The sequence below is a fragment of the Pristis pectinata genome, chromosome 23, assembly GCF_009764475.1.
Source record: "Pristis pectinata isolate sPriPec2 chromosome 23, sPriPec2.1.pri, whole genome shotgun sequence".
Taxonomy (NCBI): domain Eukaryota; kingdom Metazoa; phylum Chordata; class Chondrichthyes; order Rhinopristiformes; family Pristidae; genus Pristis; species Pristis pectinata.
This window is the reverse complement of record NC_067427.1, coordinates 33,117,711-33,138,472: the sequence shown is the minus strand read 5'-3', so window position 1 is coordinate 33,138,472 and position 20,762 is coordinate 33,117,711. Positions and strand designations below refer to the sequence as shown.

The window sequence follows — 20,762 nt, the reverse complement described above, 5'->3', positions numbered from 1 at the left end:
TTCTCCCACCTTGATGACCTGAACATCTCCTCCCCTCCCCTCCCCCATCCTTTATTCCATGGTCCACTGCCCTCTCCTACCAAATTCCTTCTTCTTCAGCCCCTTCTACCTACCTCCTCTCAGCTTCTTACATCTTCCCCCCTCCCCCACCCACTGCCTTCCCCCTCTCACCTGGACTCGCCTATCACCTGCCTGCGTGTGCTCCTCCCCCACCCCCCACCTTCTTATTCTGGCTTCTGCCCTCTTCCTTTCCAGTCCTGATGAAGAGTCTCGGCCCGAAACGTCGACCGTTTATTTCCCTCCGTGGATGCTGCCTGACCTGCTGAGTTCCTCCAGCATTTTGTGTGTTGCTCCAGATTCCAGCATTGGCAGAATGTCTTGTGACATCCAAGCCTGAGTTGTTTCCGCAGCAAATTGAAAGTAATTTTCTCCATTTGAAAATTTCTGCTGCACTTGGCCTTTACTGATTTCAATCATTAAATAATTGGGTCCTATTTTTGAAAATCAATAACTCTGAGTCAACCGAGGTACACTGGATGGCTTCTAGTGTGAACTTTAACCCTGAGAGTGGGTAGAGGGTAAACTAGGAGTCCCACATCAAACCTACTGACCTCTGAATCTAACCCGAACAGGTTTTTACCCCATGCTCCTGCCCTCTCAGGTGGCAGAGGCATGTTGGTGATTTAAAGTGGCAACTGCTCCAAGCACATGTATTTAACAACAGCTTTGGAGTTTAACTCCTGCATTTTTTATGGATCCCCATAAACTCCTGACGAGAACAAAGGTGGGGACTGAGAAGCTGCTGGTGTCACCTCCCGCTGAGTACTGCAGCTTCCCAGACATCCTCTCCCCCCAGCAGGGATCGGGAGGAATTGTTCCAACCTTGTTATTCAGCGTCCACACATTCGGACCTGCCTACTTACCATGCGGAGGGGGACCCAGAAGAGGAGGGTGTCGGTCAGTCAGAGGACCCTCAGGTTCAGTGCTGATCTCCCTGCAGCACTTGGACAGAGAAGGGCTCATAACAAATGTCCAGCTTCCAGGATCCATACTTTGCGTGCGTGTGCACACACACACACACAAACACACACAGACACACACACACACACACACACACAGACACACACACACACACACACAGACACACACACACACACACACACACACACACACACACACACACACACACACACACACACACACACACACACACACACACACACACACACAGAGCCAGTTCTGAGCCAGTTTGATTTGATTCATGTGATATCAAGAAATGGCTGAGAGCTCAACTCAAGGGAAAGCTTTGGATCTGACAACATCCCAGCTGTTGTACAAGAGGCAAGAGGCCTGCGTTCCAGACCCAGCCATGCTGGCTACACAGGTTGATAGGGTGGTAAAGAAGGCGTATGACGTGCTTGCCTTCATTAGTCGAGGCACTAAGTTCAAGAGTCAGGAAGTTATATTGCAGCTTTATAAAACTTTAGTATGGCTGCATCTGGAGTATTGCATTCAGTTTTGGTCATCCCATTACAGGAAGGATGTGGAGGCTTTGGAGAGGGTGCAGAGGAGGTTTACCAGGATGCTGCCTGGATTAGAGGGCATATGCCGTGAGGAGAGGGTGGACAAACTGGATTGTGCTCTCTGGAGCGGCGGAGGCTGAGGGGAGACCTGATAAAGGTTTATAAGATCATGAGTGGCACAGGTAGAGTAGACAGCTGGTATCTTTTCCCCAGGGTCGATATGTATAATACCAGAGGGCATGCATTTAAGGTGATATGGGGAAGTTCAAAGGAGATGTGTGGGGCAAGTTTTTTACTCAGAGAGTGGTGGGTGCCTGGAATGCGCTGCCAAGGGTGGTGGTGGAGGCAGATATGACAGAGGGGTTCAATAAGCTCTTAGATAGGCACATGAATGAGGGAAGTGGTAGGATATCGACATTGTGTAGGCAGAAGGGATTAGGTTAGTTGGGCATTTTATTAATGATGTAATTGGTTCAGCACAACATTGTGGGCCGAAGGGCCTGTACCTGTGCTGTACTTTTCTATGTTCCATGCCTCTAGCCAAGCTGTTCCAGTGTGACAATGTCACCAGCAACCTCCTGACCATAACATAGAAGAGTACAGCACAGGAACAGGCCTTTCAGCCCACGATGTCTGTGCCAAACACAACATATCTAATCAGCCAATTATAACCAATCAGTCAACTCTCAACCAACAGCTAAGCTGCCATCAACAGTGTCATCAGAGCACCTTCTCACCAATAACCTGTTCGTTGTCAGAACCACTCAGATCCAGACCTCATCACAGCCCTTGGTCTAATAATGGACCAAAGAGCAGAATTCCAGAGGTAAGCAGAGAAGGATGGTCCTTGACATCAGGCAGAATTTGATTGGCTGTGACATCAAGGAGCCGAGGTAATTCTGAAGTCCGTGGCATCACAACGAAAGCGCTCTAGTGGTTGGGGTCATACCTCGTAAGGAAAACCAAAACATCTGCAGATGCTGGAAATGAAAACAGAAAATACTGGAAAAATAGTTAGCAGGTAAGATATGTCTGTAGAAAGAGAGACAGTTAATGTTAACTGTCCCTCTGTCCACCGATGCTGCCTGACTTGCTGAGTTCTTTCCAGCATTTCCTGTTCCTTGTAAGGAAGATGGCTGAGGTTATTGGAGGTCGATCATCCCAGTACCAGGACTTCACTGCAGGAGTACCTCAAGTCAGTGGCCTACATCTAACCATCTTCAGCTGCTTTGTCAATGAGTTTCTATTTACTGTGAAGTCAATAGTGGGGATGTTTCCTAATGATTAGAACATAGAACAGTAACAGCACAGGAACAAGCCCCCTGGCCCACCATGTTGTGCCAAACTAATTAAATTAGTAATTAAACGCCTAACTAAACTAATCCCTTCTGCCTACACAATGTACATATCCCTCCATTCTCTATACATTCATGTGCCTATCTAAGACACTCTTAAACACCTCGGTTGTACCTGCCTCCACCACCACCCCTGGCAGTGCATTCCAGGCACCCACCACTCTCTGTGTAAAATAAACTTGCCCCGCACATCTCCTTTGAACTTACCCCCCTCACCTTAAATGCATGTCCTCTAGTATTAAACACTTCAACCCTGAGAAAAAGTTGCCAGCTGTCCACTCTATCTATCCCTCGCATAATTTTTTAAACTTCCATCAGGTCTCCCCTCAGCCTTTGACGCTCCAGGGAAAACAACCCAAGTTTGTCCAACCTCTCCTTATAGTACATGCCCTCTAACCCAGGCAGCATCCTGGTAAACCTATTCTGCACCCTCTCCAAAGCCTCCACATCCTTCCTGTAATAGGGCGACCAGATTGAGTCAATTAAAATAAATGCAAATTAGAAGGGCAAAGGGTATGTTCCCTGGATTGAGGGAACACCGGTTGTTGGGAAGTTCAGGTTATCCATGCAGCCAGTGGCTGGGAGCAGCAGCTGACATGAACAAAACCTGTCTCCAGCTCCCACCACTGCCCTCCACTTCAGGATCATTTTGGGACTCTGCAGGAGACATTTGGTCATACCCCCAAAATGTACCACGTATGTAGAAAATGCGAGGGCGCTTAGATTTACTGCTCTGTCTGAAAGCCCACCACTCCCTCTACCAAGGAGGGTGGGGCAGGGAAGTTGGTGGCGGTGAGAAGGGCTATGAAGGATCCCTCTGATGGCTCTTCTGTGCCAGCAATGGTGCTGATGACTTTGGTATTGGAATTGGTTTTTCATTGTCACATGTGCCAAGATATAGTAAGAAGCTTCTGTTTGTATGCCACCCAGACATCATTCCATACTTAATTACACTGAGGTAGTAAAAAGAAACCAGAATGCAGAACATAGTGTTCCAGTTACAGAGAAGGTGCAGTGCAGGTTGGCAAATAAGGTGCAAGTGCCTCGATGAGGTAGATTGGGAGATCAAGAGTTCGTCTTTTAGAGTAAGAGGGGTCCGTTCAAGAGTTTTATAACAGCGGGATAGAAGCTGTCCTTGAGCCTGGTGGTTCATGCTCTCAGGCTTTTGTATCTTCACTGATGTATCGCTCACCCATTGACAGCCGTTGGTGAGGACCTGCACACACCAGCTTGATTGCTTCAATGTCCACTCCTCCCCATACACAGGATGGGATTGTGAAACGGCATCATGTGGACTGTTCCAGTGTACAGAATGGCTGGGAAGTCTGCAACACCTTGCCAAGGGATATGGGGTTAGAGGAAATGATCAATCATGATCTTACTGAGTGAGGTTCTCTTGTCACACTTCCTTCATTTTAAGATGGAGGGGAGGGGATGAGCGAGGAGAGGAGGGAAGGTCTGTGATAGGGTGGATACAAGAAGGGACCAAATGGTGTGAGGCAGAAGGGACTCCTTAAAACCTCTTTTCTCTCTAACCTTCTCAGTTCTGATGAAAGGTTGTAGACCTCAAAAGTTTACACATTTCCGCCCTCCACAGATGTTGCCCAAGCTGCTGAATGCAGCATTTTCTGCTTTTATTGAGATTTACAGAGTCTGCTATACGTTCTTTTGTAAGAAAATAAACAAACTTTATTCTCATACTTCTCCAAAATACATTACAATGGGAAAGTGAAGTGAAGATCGACGGGGAGAACAGTCATATTTTAAATCCTAAAATGAAACCATTTAATATTAATGAGATGTTTTTAAATTGCTGAAGCTGAAAAATAACTAACGGTCCGTCACTTCAATGTCTGCTGGATGCTAATTAAAGCTTAATGCATGAATGTTGAGCATGAGTGCACAAAACAGAAAAAAAAATAAGTGCAAGCACCTTTTTGAAGAGAGCCACCCTTGGCAGGCTGTGCCTTCTTAAATCTTGTTGCTTATGAAATTTGTGATTTTGATATTAGAAAAAAAAATGCAGCCGGCTGTTTTAGTCAGTAATAAGCCAGTCAGCAATGATATGACGATGAGCAAATATTAGTTATTCGAGTGCTGGAATTTATTGAAATATTAGGTTACCATTTCTGTGAGAACCATTCCAATGTATTGGGACACTTCTGCATTTATAAGGTTCATTGTACTCAATCTTACTGGAGAATCAATGACTCTCTTGCCTTATTTGAAATTGGAATAGTATTTTATATCAAAACACAGTGGCAGCTTTTCTTTTTAAGTTGGAATTATTTTCTCCTGTTGCACTGCCCCTAAAATGTCCACAAAACATTCTTGCTTGAGCATTGTCAGAAGTCATAAGACTCGTTCCTTCATTTTCAAGATTGCACTCTGAGAATTGCTGTCAGCAAGGAAGAAGCTGCCTGCAGCACATTTCAAAATCTATTACACATTTCAGATGGATGGTGAGAACATTTGGGATTCTAAACCAGGATGGGAGTGAGCCTTACCTTTCACCTAGAGACGGAGCAGACAGCTGCAGGGAAGACTGAAACTCGGGTTGCTGCTCACAGTGACTTAGTCTCTATGGGCAGGTCACATTGCAGCACATAGATGATAAAATCAGACCTGTGAAGTAGCCTCAGAAGCTTGCTGTTTAAATGGGAGTTGAATAAACATAAATGAGAAAAATCTGCAACCGATTCCAACATCAGCATGTTGACCAATTCAAAGCAGCAAGCAGGCAGACTACTATCACATGGGGTATTTTAAAGCTTCAAAAGAGAGTTCTAAATATTCTTAAATTACTTAACATATGTAATATTTTTCTTTGTACTGCATTGTCTAAAGATTTCCCAGTGGAATTGTTTGCATATTAGGGCTAGCATGACATGTTTAATCAGAAGGGTTTTTCCAGGAGTATATGACTGGGTTTGCATGAAGCACAGAGCAGTGTCAGCAAATGTTCATGACATTAATACAACATGGCTTGTTGAAGGGAGGCTTAATTCCCATTTTGACAAAAAATTCAGACGATGTGTTCACAAATTTTGAAAAACATCAGTGAAACAATTCTTTCAAAATCTGCCAGTAAAAAATAGTTTATTGAGTGCATAGTGTCAGCCAGCAAGGTGAAGGTGTGGTGAGTTGCACGTCTGGATTGTATGTGGACTGTAGGTTTGAGCTGGGCCCACAGCGTGCAGTTGTACAGCTAACAAAGAAAATAGTCTGTTGAAAGAGCAGTGGAAATAGAAACTAAAGCAATACAAACAGAAAATGCTAGAAACACTGATGAAGGGTTTTGGACCTTAAATGTTGATTGCGTTTCCTTTTCCATGGATGCTGCCTGACCTGCTGAGTTTTTCCTGCATTTTCTGTTTCTTTTTTCAGGTTTCTAGCATCTGCAGTTTCTTTTATTTTCAGGATCTACATCAGTTTTCCAATAAAAACACGGTAATTTCTCCAGAAAAATGTAGTGTGGAGGGAAATTATCCATCTAACGTAAATCTCAGTCACTTGCGGCAACGTGATAACCACTGACCAAAATATATATGGATATTAGAAGTCTGAAATAAAGGGGAAACGTTGGAGATACTCAGCGGGTCAGGCAGCATCTGTGGAGAAACAAGAGTTAAATAATCTTTCATCAGAACTGAAAAAGTGAGAAAACAAGAATTAAGAGGGGTTGGGGGGTGGGAAAATAAAGAGAATGTCTGTGATAGGATGGAGACGGACGGCATTCAATAAGATCCTGCACTTTGCCCACTTTTCCTGCCAACTCCCACATCTTGATATTGTTTAAAAATGTATCAGTCTTAATCCTGGATACATTGAACATCTGAGCATGAATCTGAGTCCTCTGGGTTTGCAGATACCACAGATTTATCACTTTTTACTGAATGAAGTTTCTCCTCAAGTGCTCTGCCAATTCAACACGTTTTGAAGATGTGATGCAATGAAAAGAATGGAGCTGAACAGCGAGGTCAGCAAAGGAGCAGAGAGATAACTGACCAGATAATCTGTTTCTCTGGTTGAGGGATTAATAGTGTCCAAAGCATCAAAGGAACTCCAATCCAGTTCTCCAAAACATGCCATGGAGTTCTGTACATTCACCCGAGATAGCAGACTAGTAGCCAGGCTAACGCCTCACCTAAAATGTGGCCCCGCTCATACAGCACAGTGTCTCCACACTCCTTTGAAGTACCATCCTAAATATGTGCTCAAACGGCACTTGAAAACTGGTACTTAAATCAGAAATTTAATATTGCATGACCAAACAAGTTATCACTTGTAATGAAAAGTTAATGTTAATGGTTTTCTAATTAATGATGTTTCTTTCAGGAATTTTGAAATTAAAAATTAAAAAAGTCCTATTTTTAGTAACTCTACCTAAAACTGATTTTAGGGGGATAATGGGATTCAGATAATTAGTTTGCATTGCGATTGCACATCCTCGTGGTCATAGGTGGATGAGAATATTTTATTCCTCTCATTCTGAGTCCTGCATTCCCCTTTTGATAACCTAGCCTTGCTTTTCATGTGATTTGCAGATGAATGCATCGACCTCTTTCAGTGTGTTTGGGGAATTTCTGGCCAATGTTTTGTTTTCATGCTACCTGTGAAATTCACAATCACTTTGCAGAAATTTAAGGTGATACAAATCCAAGTAAATTCAAGTGAAAGCTTCTCCTCACACTTGATGCTCAGTAACTCTGAGAGTACTGTTGCAGGTGGCGATATCAGTGTTAGTGTATTCAAGCCCTCATTTCACAAATATAACATTCCTCCGGGACTGAGTGATCAGCTGCCTCGATAAGTCATTATCACCACACCTGCAATAATGCAAGTGCTGCAAAAAGCAGCCATCTCTTCTTCCCTTGTTTTCTCCAGAATTAGTTCGAGGTCTCTTGGGTCATCTGCTGCAGTCAGTTGTCACAGACTCTGGGCACAGATGCCATACATCCCATTCCCTGCAAGTGCTCAGTAATGCAAAATGCTGATGGGCTTCGGTTTTCTGTGGCAGCGCAACTTGTCAATCCGCTAGTCAATCAGACCAGGACAGAATTATTGGACATCATGGCTTTTCTGATAGGTGATGCAATTCACAGTGGACTTCCTGAAATAAATCCATTGCAACACAGAAAGGCTTTTCTATATATATGTATCTATTCATGATTGTCAATCTTGAGTCTGCTTCACATTAGCTACAGAAACCAAAATGGTGAGATCACATCACCAGAGCCAATAATGTTACCATTCTATCTCCCTGCTACATTGGTGATTGTAGATCATTTAAGCAAAATAGTACAGTCCCAATAAAAATGTTGTTTCAAGATTCTCACTTAATGACTGACCAGGAAAGGTCAGCATTGTAATTTTAGTAGATACCTTTTGGTGCTGCTGTGAAATGGAGGTCACTCACATCCTCAGTGTTCAGTGAGAAATACTCGGATTGATCTCAGCATTGTGCATCACTGACTCCTGTCAGAGACTTGTGAAGTTTGTCTGTGCGATCACACCAGCAAAGAATTCTGTGGAACTGGCTCCATAGGGTGACTGCAGACTAGGATTACACGATGGTTAAATCTTAACAAAAACAGAAGATAGCTTTGCATTTTGATGTACAGAACAAACTTCACAGAGCTAGGAATTCATATATATTTCCAATCTCAGGGTGTTTAGAGCCTGTTTAAGTGTTGAGAAGGGCTTGATCTCCTGATAAGCTTGTGATCAGGAACACAATGCAGAAATATCACTCCATCAGATTCCACAGAACAAGTCTGTCTTTCATAAAAAAAAATTACACAGCCGAAGTGGGGCAGATTATGTAAGTTATGATGGGGGGTCATCAACCCAAAATTTTCCTCATTCCAGAGATGCTGCCTGACTCTCTGAGCACTTCCAGAATTTTCTGTCCTTACTTCAAATTTCAGCATCTGCAGTTTTGATTTCCAAATCTCTGTTCATCACTTTGCAGGAAGTATGTGGGGGAAAGGCCTGTGTTTGGCTATGAGTATCGAACAGGTGTGAGAGTATTGAGACTGGCAACACTCAACTTGCTGGATTTGGTTTTGATAAAGTCAGTGGAACCAAATGCAGGGAGACAAGTACAACCGATGGCCCAGACACCAACACACATTCTCTGTTTGGGACAAATGGCGAGTTTCTCCCATGCATTTTGTTTTAAATACCCCTACGTCAGCATTGCTAATTGAGCTTTTAGGTAGGGCATAATGTAGACAATGAATGTAAACTGGAGAGAGAGCAATAGAAATCGTAATGATGAGTTCAATGCAGAAAATGAAATAACTTTGGAACAGGTAACTGGGAGAGAGAAACCTGGAAGTAATGAAGTAGCAGCCTTAATGGTAGACAAAGTGAAGTCACAAGCCCTTGGAGGGCTGAGAATTTTTTCTATTCATTCCAGGGATGTGGGCTCCACAGGCTGAGCCAGCATTTAATTGCCCATCCCTACTTGCCCTTGACAAGGTGGTGGTGAGCTGCCTTCTTGAACCGCTGCAGTCCCTGAGGTGTGGCTGGACTTTGACCCAGCGACGGTGAAGGAACAGTGATATATTTCCAAGTCAGGATGGTGTGTGGCTTGGAGGCAACTTCCAGGTGGTGATGTTCCCCGGGCTTTTGCTGCCCTTGTCCTTCTAGTTGGTAGAGGTGGTGGGTTTGGAAGGTGCTGTCTGAGGAGTCTTGGTGAGTCCTGTAGAAGGTACAAACTGCTGCTACTGTGTGCCGGTGGTGGAGAGAGTGAATGGTGATGGATGGGGTGCCTACCAAGTGGGCTGCTATGTCCCAGATGGTGTCAAGTTAAGTGTTGTTGATGCTGCCCTCATCCAGGCAAGTGGAGAGTGTTCCATCACACTCCTGACTGGAACCATGTAGACAGTGGACAGGCTGTGGGGAGGTTGGAGGTGAGTTACTCACCACAGGATTCCCAACCTCTGACCTGCTCTTGTCGACACACTGTGTATACGGCTACTCCAGTTCAGTTTCTGGTCAATGGTAACCCCCAGGATATTGATAGTGGGGGATTCAGTGATGGTGACGCCAGTGAATGTCAGGGGGTGATAGATGGATTTTCTCTTGTTGAATATCATCATTGACTGGCACTTGGGTAGCACGAATGTTACTTGCTATCTATCAGCCCAGGCCTGAATATTGTCCAGGTCTTGCTGCACTTGGATGTAGACTGGTTCATTATCTGAGGAGTTGCGAATTGTGCTGAACATTGTGCGATCATCAGCGAACGTCCCAACTTCTGACCTTATGATGGAAGGAAGGTCATTGATGAAGCAGCTGAAGATGGTTGGGCCGTGGACACTGTCCTGAGGAACTCCTGCAGAGATGTCCTGTGACTGGAATGATTAACCTCCAACAGCCACAACCACCTCCCTTTGTGCTGGGTCTGATCCCAACCAGAGGAGGGTTTTCCCTGATTCCCATTAGCTCCAGTTAAGCCAGGGCCCCTTGATGCCAGATTTGATGTCAAGGGCAGTTACTCTCACTTCACCTCTGGAGTTCAGCTCTTTTGTCCATGTGTGGATCAAGGGAGTAATGAGGTCAGGAGCTGAGTGACTTTGGTAGAACTCAAACTGAGCTTCTGTGAGCAGGTTGTTGCGAACCAAGTGCTGCTTGATAGCACCATCAATTATCTCCAGTTATCCCTTCCATCACTTTCCTGATGATGGAAAGTGACCAATGGGGCAGGAATTGACCAGGTTGGATTTGTCCTGTTTACTGCGCACAGGACATACCTAGGCAACTTTCCACATTGTCGGGTAGAAGCCAGTGTTGTTGCTGTACAGAACAGCTTGGCCAAGGGTGCGGCAAGTTCTGGAGAACTAGTCTGCAGTACTATTGCTGGAGTGTTGTCAAAGCCCAGAGCCTTTGTTGCATGCAGTACCTTTAGCCCTTTCTTGATATCATGTGGAGTGAATCGAATTAGCTGAAGACTGGCATCTACCATGGTGGGGACCACTAGAGGAGGCCGAGGTGAATCATCTGCTCAGCACTTCCATCTGAAGATTCTTGCAAATGCTTCAGCTTTCTCCTTTGCACTGATGTGCTGGGCTCCCCCATCATTGAGAATGGGGATATTCGTGGAGCCTGTTCCTCCAGTGAGTTGTTTCATTGTCTGCCACCATTCACGACCAGATGGTGCAAGACTGCACAGCTCAGATCTGATCCATTGATTGTGAGATCACTTTGCTCTGTCTGTTGCACACTGTTTATGTTGGTCAACATGCAAGTCGTCCTGTCTTGTAGCTTCATCAGGTCGATCCCTCCCTCTGAGGAAGGCCTGGTGCTGCTCCTGGCATGGTCTCCAGGGTTGATCTCCTGCTCTGACGATGATGGTAGAATGGGGGACATGATGGGCCAGGAGGCAGCAGATTGTGTTTGAGTACTGTTCTGCTGTTGCTGATGGCCCACAGCACCCCATGGATGCCCAGTCCTGAGCTGCTAGACCTGTTCACAGTCCGCCCCCTTTCGCACGGTGGTCATGCCACACAACACGATGAAGTGTGTCTGTTTTCACTGTGAGGATGGGATTTTGTCTCCACAAGGACTGTGCGGTGGTCACTCCTACCAATACTGCTGTGGACAGATGTATATGTTCGACACGTTGATGGGTGAGGACAAGTTCAAGCAGGTTTTTCCCTCTTATTGGTTCCCTCACCACCTGCCACAGACCCAATCCAGCAGCAATATCCTTTAGCACTTGGTGAGTAACGGCGCTATCGAGCCACCCTTGGTCGTGGAGGTTGAAATCCCCACCCAGAGTACATTCTGCGTCTCTCAGTGCTTCCTCCCAGTGGGGTTCTACATGGAGTATTGATTCGTCAGCCAAAGGGGATCGTAGGTGGTAATCAGCAGAAGGTTTCCTTGTCCAGGTTTAACCTGATGCTGTGAGGATTCATGGGATTCGGCGTCGGAGTTGAAGACCCCCAGAGCGGTTCCACCGACTGTAGAGCACTGTGCCACTGGCTCTGCTGACTCCGTCCTGTGGGTGAGACTGTAGACTGTAGACTGCCATTCTCTTCATGGTCCCATCCCCCGCCCTGTCTCAGCTCCTCCCTCCACCCCTTTCCTGAGTGACGCTCAGGTACATGGGGCAACACACAAGAGCCAATTATCTCAGGGGAAGAAGTCTACCTGGCCCGGCCTACACTTGACCCCAGCCATGTTTTTACAGTCATGTGGTTGCCCTCTGAAAAGTCCGAGCAAGCCATTCGGTTGGAATAAACCACAAGAAAGGCACAAGGAAATAAAACCGGACGGGGGGGCGGAGATGGTGGTGTCTGGGACGTTGACTGTGAGGTATGATTCCGTGAGTATGGCTGTGTCAGGCTGTTGCTTGACTAGTTGGTGAGACAGCTTTCCTGACTTTAGACAGATGTGGGTAAGGAGGACTTTACAGAGCAGTTTTCGTCGCCGTTGTTTCCGGAGCCGAGGTCAATCCCAGGTGATCCGTCCGGTTTTATTTCCTTGTGCCTTTCTCGTGGTTTATTCCAACCGAATGGCTTGCTCGGACTTTTCAGAGGGCAACCACATGACTGTAAAAACATGGCGGGGGTCACGTGTAGGCCGGGCCAGGTAGACTTCTTCCCCTGAGATAATTGGCTCTTGCGTGTTGCCCCATGTACCTGAGCGTCACTCAGGAAAGGGGTGGAGGGAGGAGCTGAGACAGGGCGGGGGATGGGACCATGAAGAGAATGGCAGTCTACAGACCCAAGCGATCAACTTCCCTGAGAGTGTGGATGGATAATGGGACTCTCTGTTTTAGAGCAGTGACGGAAATCGAGCTGCTTCAGCTATCTTGTAAATGCTGGTAAACACACAGCACTAAATTACAGTCATCTTTTTTACATGGTCCAAGGAATCAACTGGAACGTAAGTATGTATTTATGCTTGGTTTTGTAATAAATAATTTTCACATTGTTTTCAGAAGGAGACTGGCCGACTCATTAGTGGGGCACGAATTCACCTTCTCTCCTCCCATCTTCCTTTCATCGTTTGTCATGACTTTCCTTCCTCTCGATTTACTGTGCGTGGTCATTCCTAATTTGCAAATAAGCCCTGTTGGTTCCAGTGCCTTTGTGTGTGTAGGAGCCAACGGAAAGGCCACGCAGAGTTGATGTTGGAAATAACGGGCGATTTATTAAACCTGGTGCGCACCAGGAGCTGGTCTACCTGAGTGCAAATTTGGTACAGCTTTTATGTTCTCGGCTGACAAGATTACACACAAACTCGATTAATAGTAAAACTAAGTTTGGATAGCAGAATGGTGGTGACAGAAAGACTTAATTAAGTAACAAACTAGGTCTTCATTACAGAATAAAATGATTATCTGCAAGTCTAACTTAGTTAAGAGTAAATCCGGTTTTCTATTAGAACAATGGGCACGTGCTCTAACATAATTAATGAAGCTCCTGAAACTTGGGTGTGGTCACTGCTGGAGTCCATCTCTCTCTGGCTTTGTCTGTGCCTCCCTGTTACCGCACCAACACACCCCACATCTCTATTCACTAGTTATTAGCCTTCACTATTCTTTCCCCTACAACAGTGCATTTAATTCAGCTTATTTTATCTAAATGCCAAGTAGAGAGAGTTGATTTATCTCCTGTCAATTTGCATATCTGAAGCATTGTTTACTAATATGCTCTTGAGGTGGGGATGTGACAAATCGACAGAAGTGTTACTTCACCCCAAGGATTTGAACCTTTCCAGTTAACCGTTTATGAAGACCAGAGTGGGTACGGAACAATGATTTCTCTGCGTCTGGAGCCTGAGCAGAGCCTGACTGTCTTCTCCTGTCCCACAGGAGGAGCATACCAGCAGCAATGTGACGCGGAGCTGAGGAAGGAAATAACTGCTGTTTGGCCAAACCTGTCCCAGAGGATTCTGGATATACTGGTGCCTCCCCACAGACGTGAGTGCCCTTTCTTAGCTCAGAGATTTCAATCTGAAGCTAACAATATAAATGGAAGTGATTGTGTTTTAAATGCACTGTCAGAAGGTAAATATGTATGTCAGAGGACAGTTAACCCATTTCAGCTCATCTGATCAATTCCTGTGTAAACCTTTGGTTAGACCGCTCTTGGAGTATTGTGTGCAGTTCTGGTCGCCCCCTTACAGGAAGGATGTGAAGGCTTTGGAGAGGGTGCAGAAGAGGTTCACCAGGATGCTGTCTGGATTAGTGGGCATGAGATATAAGGAGAGGTTGGACAAACATGGATTGTTTTCTCTAGAGCAGCGGAGGCTGAGGGGAAACCTGGTAGAAGTTTATAAAACTATGAGGGGCATAGATAGAGTAGATGGTGAGATTCTTTCTCCCGAAGTGGAAATGTCAAATACTGGAGGGCAAAGCTTTAAGGTGAGAGGGCGAAAGTTTAAAGGAGATGAACAAGGCAAGTTTTTTTACATGGAGAATGGTGGGTGCCTGGAAAATGCTGCTGGGGAGGCAGTAGAAGCAGATGTGGTCACAATGTTTAAGAGGCACTTAGACAGACACATGGACGGGCGGGGGATGGAGGGATATGGGCCAAGTGCAGGCAGATGGGATGAATTTAAATTGACATCATGGTCGGCACAGACATGGTGGGCCGAAGGGCCTGTTCCTGTGCTGGACTGTTCTGTGTTCTCACTGTCCACAGCTCCACCTACTTTCATGTCACTTGCAAACTTACTAATCAGACCACCTGCATCTTCATCCAGATCATTGACACACATTACAAGCAACAGAGGTCCCAGCACTGATCCTTGCAGAACACCACTAGTCACGGACCTCCCGTCAGAGAAACACCCCTCCACCACTATCCAAGCCAAGCCATTTTGTATCCACCTTACCAACTCACCGTGAACCCTTAATGTACTACCATGAGGGACCTTGTCAAATGCTTAACTAAAGTCCATGTCGACAGCATTCGCTGCCCTACTCGTGAGTCATCTTCGTCACCTCCTCAAAAACCTCAGGTAAATTTGTTAGAAAGGATCTCCCCTGCACAAAGCTGTACTGCCTGTCCCTTAGAAGTCCATGCTTTTCCAAACACGAATACATCCTGTCTTTAAGAGCCTTCTCCGATAGTTTCCCTGCCATTGATGTAAGGCTCACCGGCCTATAATTTCCTGCTGTCTTCCTCTTGCCCTTCTTAAACAGAGGAACAACTTACTGTGGGCTATTCTCCAGTCTTCTGGGACCTTGCCTGTGGATAAAGAGGTTGCAAAGATCTCGGACAAGGCCCCAGCTATCTCTTCTCTTGCCTCTCGCAATAAGCTGGGATAGATCCCATCAGGCCCTGGGGATTTACTCACCTTCATAATTTTTAAGAGACCCAACACCTCCTCCTCCTTAATACCGACATGTCCTAGAATACCAACATACCCCTGCCTGGTTTCACCATCATTCATGTCCTTCCCCTTGGTGAACACCAATGCAAAATAATCATTTTGGACCTTGCTCACTTACTCTGCCGCCAGGTATAGATTCCTTCCTTTGTCCTTGAGGAGACCTACCCTTTTCCTAGCTATCCTTTTACTTTAATATACATATAAAATGCCTTGGGACTCTCCTTAATTCTAATTACAAAGGACATTTCACGGCCCCTTTTAGCCCTCCTAATTCCTTGTTTAATTTATGAAAGAAGATGCCTGAAGTTGTATTGTTTATTAATCTCAGCTGAGGCAGCGCCTCTTTGAAATTGTAAGTGCAAGGCTGCAAGAGTGGTGATCACTCTCTTGTTCTTATTTCTTCCTTTAGCTACAGAGTTGACAGTGGGGAAAGTCTATGCAGCACTGATGATTTTTGATTACTACAAACAGAACAAAAGTAAAAGAATGCAGCAACAACAACCTGGTGGCTTGTCACAGGTAACTGGAAGGATTCAGTGGTGAACCAAAGCACGCTGATTGACCCACTGTTTCTATACTTTCATATTAGGAAAACTTCTCTACATACCTTTTACTGCAGTTAAATATAAAACGTTGCATGATTCAAAATGCACAGACTGCTTATCTCTCTGTCTCTGTCTTTCTCCTCACTCCATGGAATGTTAAGTATGTGCCAACCCCTCACCTGTGCTCCTGTTCACTGAGATTATGGCCTCAGCTTCCTGTAGTTGAGACTGTAAACATTTTGTTCCACTCACCCTGTTTCAGTAATGAACCCTATCAGTCAATTTGATTGCTTGCCATGCTCTTTCAAATAAGATTCAGCTTCCATATCACTGTAGGATTTTGATGAAGTCTTAACTGTGAGATCTGCACCATTTTGACCACTTTGTATTGATTAATACATTAGCATAAAATTTACTTTTTAATATATTTCTATGTTATATGTATGTACGTGTGTGGAGTGTGTGTGTGGGTGACTCCTACAGCTTTTGTTTTCTCACTGGGGAGGAAGAAATTTTTGGAATAATTTTTATCATTGTTGTTTGGCCAAATGGATTGTCCAGTGTAAAACTCACCAGATTTTCATCCCAGAGGAATGAATAGAAAGAGGGAAGGCTCCACAACAGGCAGAAGATGCGCATGGCCAAGTTTACAGCTCATCTCACCTGCTCTCTTCGAGTAGAATATCAGATTGAGCAGGGCTGTGGGAAGACCATGATCTAGGTATTCTGGAGAGAATGCATTCACTCAGTCAAATTTGTGAGCCCAGGCCTTTTACTCCCTTCCCTTGCTCATGCACCCAAAAGTACTTTTGAGATAATCCTTAAGAAAGCAGTGAGGGAATCTTGAGTGTCTTCCAGGTTTTCAGAAATACCCACCATCTAATATTTACCGTAAGGTGTTGTGTTGTCAGTTTTCCATTTTGTACTTTCCTACAGCCAGTGCAGCTTGAAAAAACCAGAGTTCTAAGCAAAGATTGCAATCAGAAATTCTTTCCCAAAATTAGCCATTTTTGTATGTTGGAGAAAAGGCTGGATGTAACATTACCAAACTTGAAGAATAACGTTTGGCAAGGAAGGTAAATCCCACTCGAGCCGTTAGATAACCTGAAGAGCCAACATCCCTTGCACCATCCTGCCAGAGTTTTGATTTACCACAGGAAATGCAAAGTGTGGAAATTTGCTCCTTTCTGTAGAAATAAATGAATATCACACCTCCTCACTTGTTAATGTAATGTCAGTGTGAATTAGAATGGCTGTTATTAGCTTAGAAAAGATTAACATCCGTTTTATTAGCTGCTGTCCGAGGCTGGTTTTTAACTCACATAGTCGCAGGTTTGTCCGCTGCACAGAATGGTGGGTCATTGCCCCTTGGTGAGGAAAGTTGATGCATGCTTAGTGCGTGGGTGTCAGAAGCAAGCAACCAAACATGCCTCTGTGTACTTGTAACTAGTGTTTGCCCTCACATTACTGCAACATGTGATCCCAGCACAGAGTGGGACCAGTTTTACCGTTCTCTGTTTCTCCTTTCAAATTGTTGTTGACTTACGCATACCCCAGTGCTTCAATGCCAGCATGCATCTGTTACCGCCTGAGCCAGTTTGGTGCCTCATTCCTTTTCATACTGCTGTTCATTTTTATTTTGTGTGCCTTTAGAAGCTATGCACAGTCCCTGCCCTCTGCCATCCCTCCGCCTCTCTCTCTCTCCTGTCCTCTGCATCTTTCCACACTCCTTGAGCCAGCGCTCAACAAGATGGAACTGAGACTAAAAATGAGTTTGTGTGTGTCCACGGCTGCTGCACCGACGAGCAGACCATGTCATTCTGTGCTCCTCTGGATTCCAAGTCAGGTTTTTGTCCAATCTGAGCAAAAGTTTTTTTTAAATTGTGTTCTTTGATGACATGAAGACCTGGTGATTGGTTAAAAGGGAAAATAAATTGGACTGCCTTGGTTTCCTTGAAAATAATCCTCACAGCTGACTGGATAACGACACACCACTGAAACAATCTGACTCATTCAATGGGACAGTTTTTCAGCAAGTTGTTGATTTGTCCTTGGTTCTGTGTGTGGGATCGACAGGCCTGTAAGGAAGACTGGTCCTACCTGGAATTTACAGTTCACCGATGTAAACCCCATTCCCCGCAGTGAGGCCACCAATGAATCAGTCTCATCAGACCTTTGCCTATGATTTTGCCTGAGCATTTTTTGTTTGGTTTGCATCCACAAGTCCCTTTCATTCCAGAATCGCGCTGTATTGTATTTCACACAGACTCGAACATCGTTCTTTCAGCGTGTGGTGGGAGCCCTGACCCCAACACAGGAGGAGCCCCCCTCATATAACGACACATTGCGACAAAAGAACTCACACAACAATGGCGGGAACGCGTAAGTATCTGCCATTTCTGTTTAATTTCTTGAAGATTTACGCAGGGTCAGAGGAGGGAAGTGGATTAGTTGTGGGAACTGAGGGATGTAGTAAGGTGTTGGATGTGAGATCAGCCCACAAAAATTGCATCGAAAAATTTCTGCTGGTTCCCAAAGTGCAAGGAATGGGCCGGTGGATCCGTGCCAGTTCTGAGTAGATTCTGCAGCCCCAAGTGCCAGCAAACTCTGGGACATATCTCAAAGCAGCAGAAAGATATCTCAAGTGTAAGGTTTGCTCTTCGAATAATTGGTGATTTGTTGATGTAGTGCAGAACTGTATTCTTAGATGAAAATGTAACGTTTTAACCTACATTTTATTTTCTCCTTTCATTTTAATTCCCATATCCTTCAAAATTCCCTGAGGGCAGAGTTGCTGCCAGTTCTACCACTGCTGTTCTGCAGTTAGTTTCTTCAAAGTGTACATAAGAACATTGAATTGACTGACTTCTCAATTCTCTGCCCTTTGGCTCTTTCTGAGACTAATTCAGAATGTGAAGTGTGATTAACCCAATGCTTTGTCTGCCACTTCATTGCCAGGCTCTGTCCGAGCATCACTACATTATGTGATGTCCTGGTGCTTAATGTAACATGGCTTCTCCTTGAATCTCCTCTGTGAAATGGATATTAAGCAATACCGCATTGTATTTACACACTGTAGAAATACTGGAACATATTGAAACAACATTGTACGATTTGCAAGTAGAAAAGAATTAATTGATGAATTCTGTAATCCTGAGAATATATAGGTCATATAAATATATAATCTATCTATATTTATATATATAACCAATAAATATAAATATAGATGGGTTATATATTTCTCCAGCAACAGTATTCATCAGCTGACAATACAACCAATGTAATTTTCAATGTTCCCAGGCAAACTCCGGTAATCCGCTATCAGATTGTTTGGAAATCCTGATGGTTTGGGACCCGGCTCAGATGCCAAACCATCAGTCTACTGAGACCCCCGTTCCCACACTCCCTCCGTCACACCGACCCCAGTTCCCACACTCCCTCCGTCACACCGACCCCAGTTCCCACACTCCCTTTAACCTCAGTGCTTCTGCTTCCCAAACTCCCTTGAGAGTCACCAGGTTCCCATTTGTGTGCTCCCTTCAAACTTATTGGTTTCACTACCGGAAAGTTGACTGTACTAATGTGCAACATGTTCTAAAAAAGTGATTTAGAAGTGTTCAGTGGCATTAATAGGAACATCCAATAAGTCCAGAAAATCTGCCGGTCCAGCAACAAGCCTGGAGCGCGCTGGGTTTAATGGAGTGTTACCGTTCATTGTAACGGTGGCATTCGTTTCCTTGGTCATCAGGATTTGGAGCTGGTTCTTTGGAGTTGCCATGTTGTTGTGATGCAGGTACTGGGAGGAATTAGCAATTCTGTGATGTGTCAGTAGTCAGTGTTTGAACCAAGTGGAGTACAGTATGCCCGAGTTTTGGTTTCCTCCTGTCAAAACATTGGCTGAAGGCTGTGAACACAACACCAAGAGGTGTTTAACTACAGTAATCACTTCATTAGGACCGTGGGTGCTAACTACCACCGGAATCAAATGCTGACTTTGCCCAGCAGTGCTCATCGTTTCTTTCAGAGAAACATTTTACATTGCAGTTCCCATCACATTGAACTCAAATCAGTGTAATATGTTGCTCAGTTTCAGAACTTTGACATTTGTTGAAGGGCTTTGGTTAAGTGGTCTTACCAGCTGCTGATGTTAAAGAGATGTGTGTTTCGTGTGAGAATACGAAACCTTTAACCTCATGACATGCAAAGTGTGGAAGTGATCAATGGAGCACCATTATATTTCAACAAAAATAATGACAGCCTCTTTAAGTCATCACATAATCAACTTTTATTGCAGTAATCAGTACTTACAGTTATTTAAATCTGAATGTCATATTCAAACTTCAAATGTCATTTGACATCCAACTTGGCTTCTCTTTTGCTTCATTGTGATTCTCAGAGGTTAGGTGTGAAGGTTACAACACATGATTAATCATAGCAGCCACCTGTTTTTTTTGATGGGACCTATTTTATCCTCAAGTGAGGAATGGGATTGGTGAGATTGCTCCAGGAGCTGGAATAGACTCAGTGAGTTGAATGGCCTCCCTCTCTGTTGTAAGGAGATGCGAGTATTAGCTTTCCACTGGTTCAGGACCATCTTGAACGTTTGAGAAGTGTGTAGCACATGTGTGTCACAAAAAACCTTTGAGTTCCCAGTTAGGAGATAACAGATGGACTGTCCTGTACTAACAACCTCCTCTCTCATGCAGCCTGTACCAAGGCAGTGGACGAAAAGAACCTTCCTCCTGGTTGCGAACCCGAGAAGCTTTCACTGAGGGTAAAATAGAAGTGCCTGAAAGTGGTCAGGCAGATGAAACCATGGTCACCCAGAGCAGCCCTCAGGTATGAATTTAAATTCTGATCGTACAACGTAATTGTGCGTTAATGATTCCTGTCAGCAATTATGAACAAACCCAGTCAACACAACCAACATTCACATTTCAGAGACGTACAGAAACAGGCCCTTCAGCCCACCAAGTCCTGCT

At 44.7% G+C, this 20,762-nt stretch overlaps 1 protein-coding gene across 1 annotated transcript in view; it reads left to right on the top strand.

Annotated features, from left to right (window-relative positions):
* cacna1ba (calcium channel, voltage-dependent, N type, alpha 1B subunit, a) overlaps positions 1-20,762 on the top strand; it is a 645,315-nt gene that overhangs the window by 605,771 nt on the left and 18,782 nt on the right. The window contains 4 exon segments of the mRNA XM_052037346.1: positions 13,710-13,817; positions 15,645-15,754; positions 18,047-18,162; positions 20,487-20,619. Of these exon segments, the coding sequence (XP_051893306.1) occupies positions 13,710-13,817; positions 15,645-15,754; positions 18,047-18,162; positions 20,487-20,619 (467 nt within the window).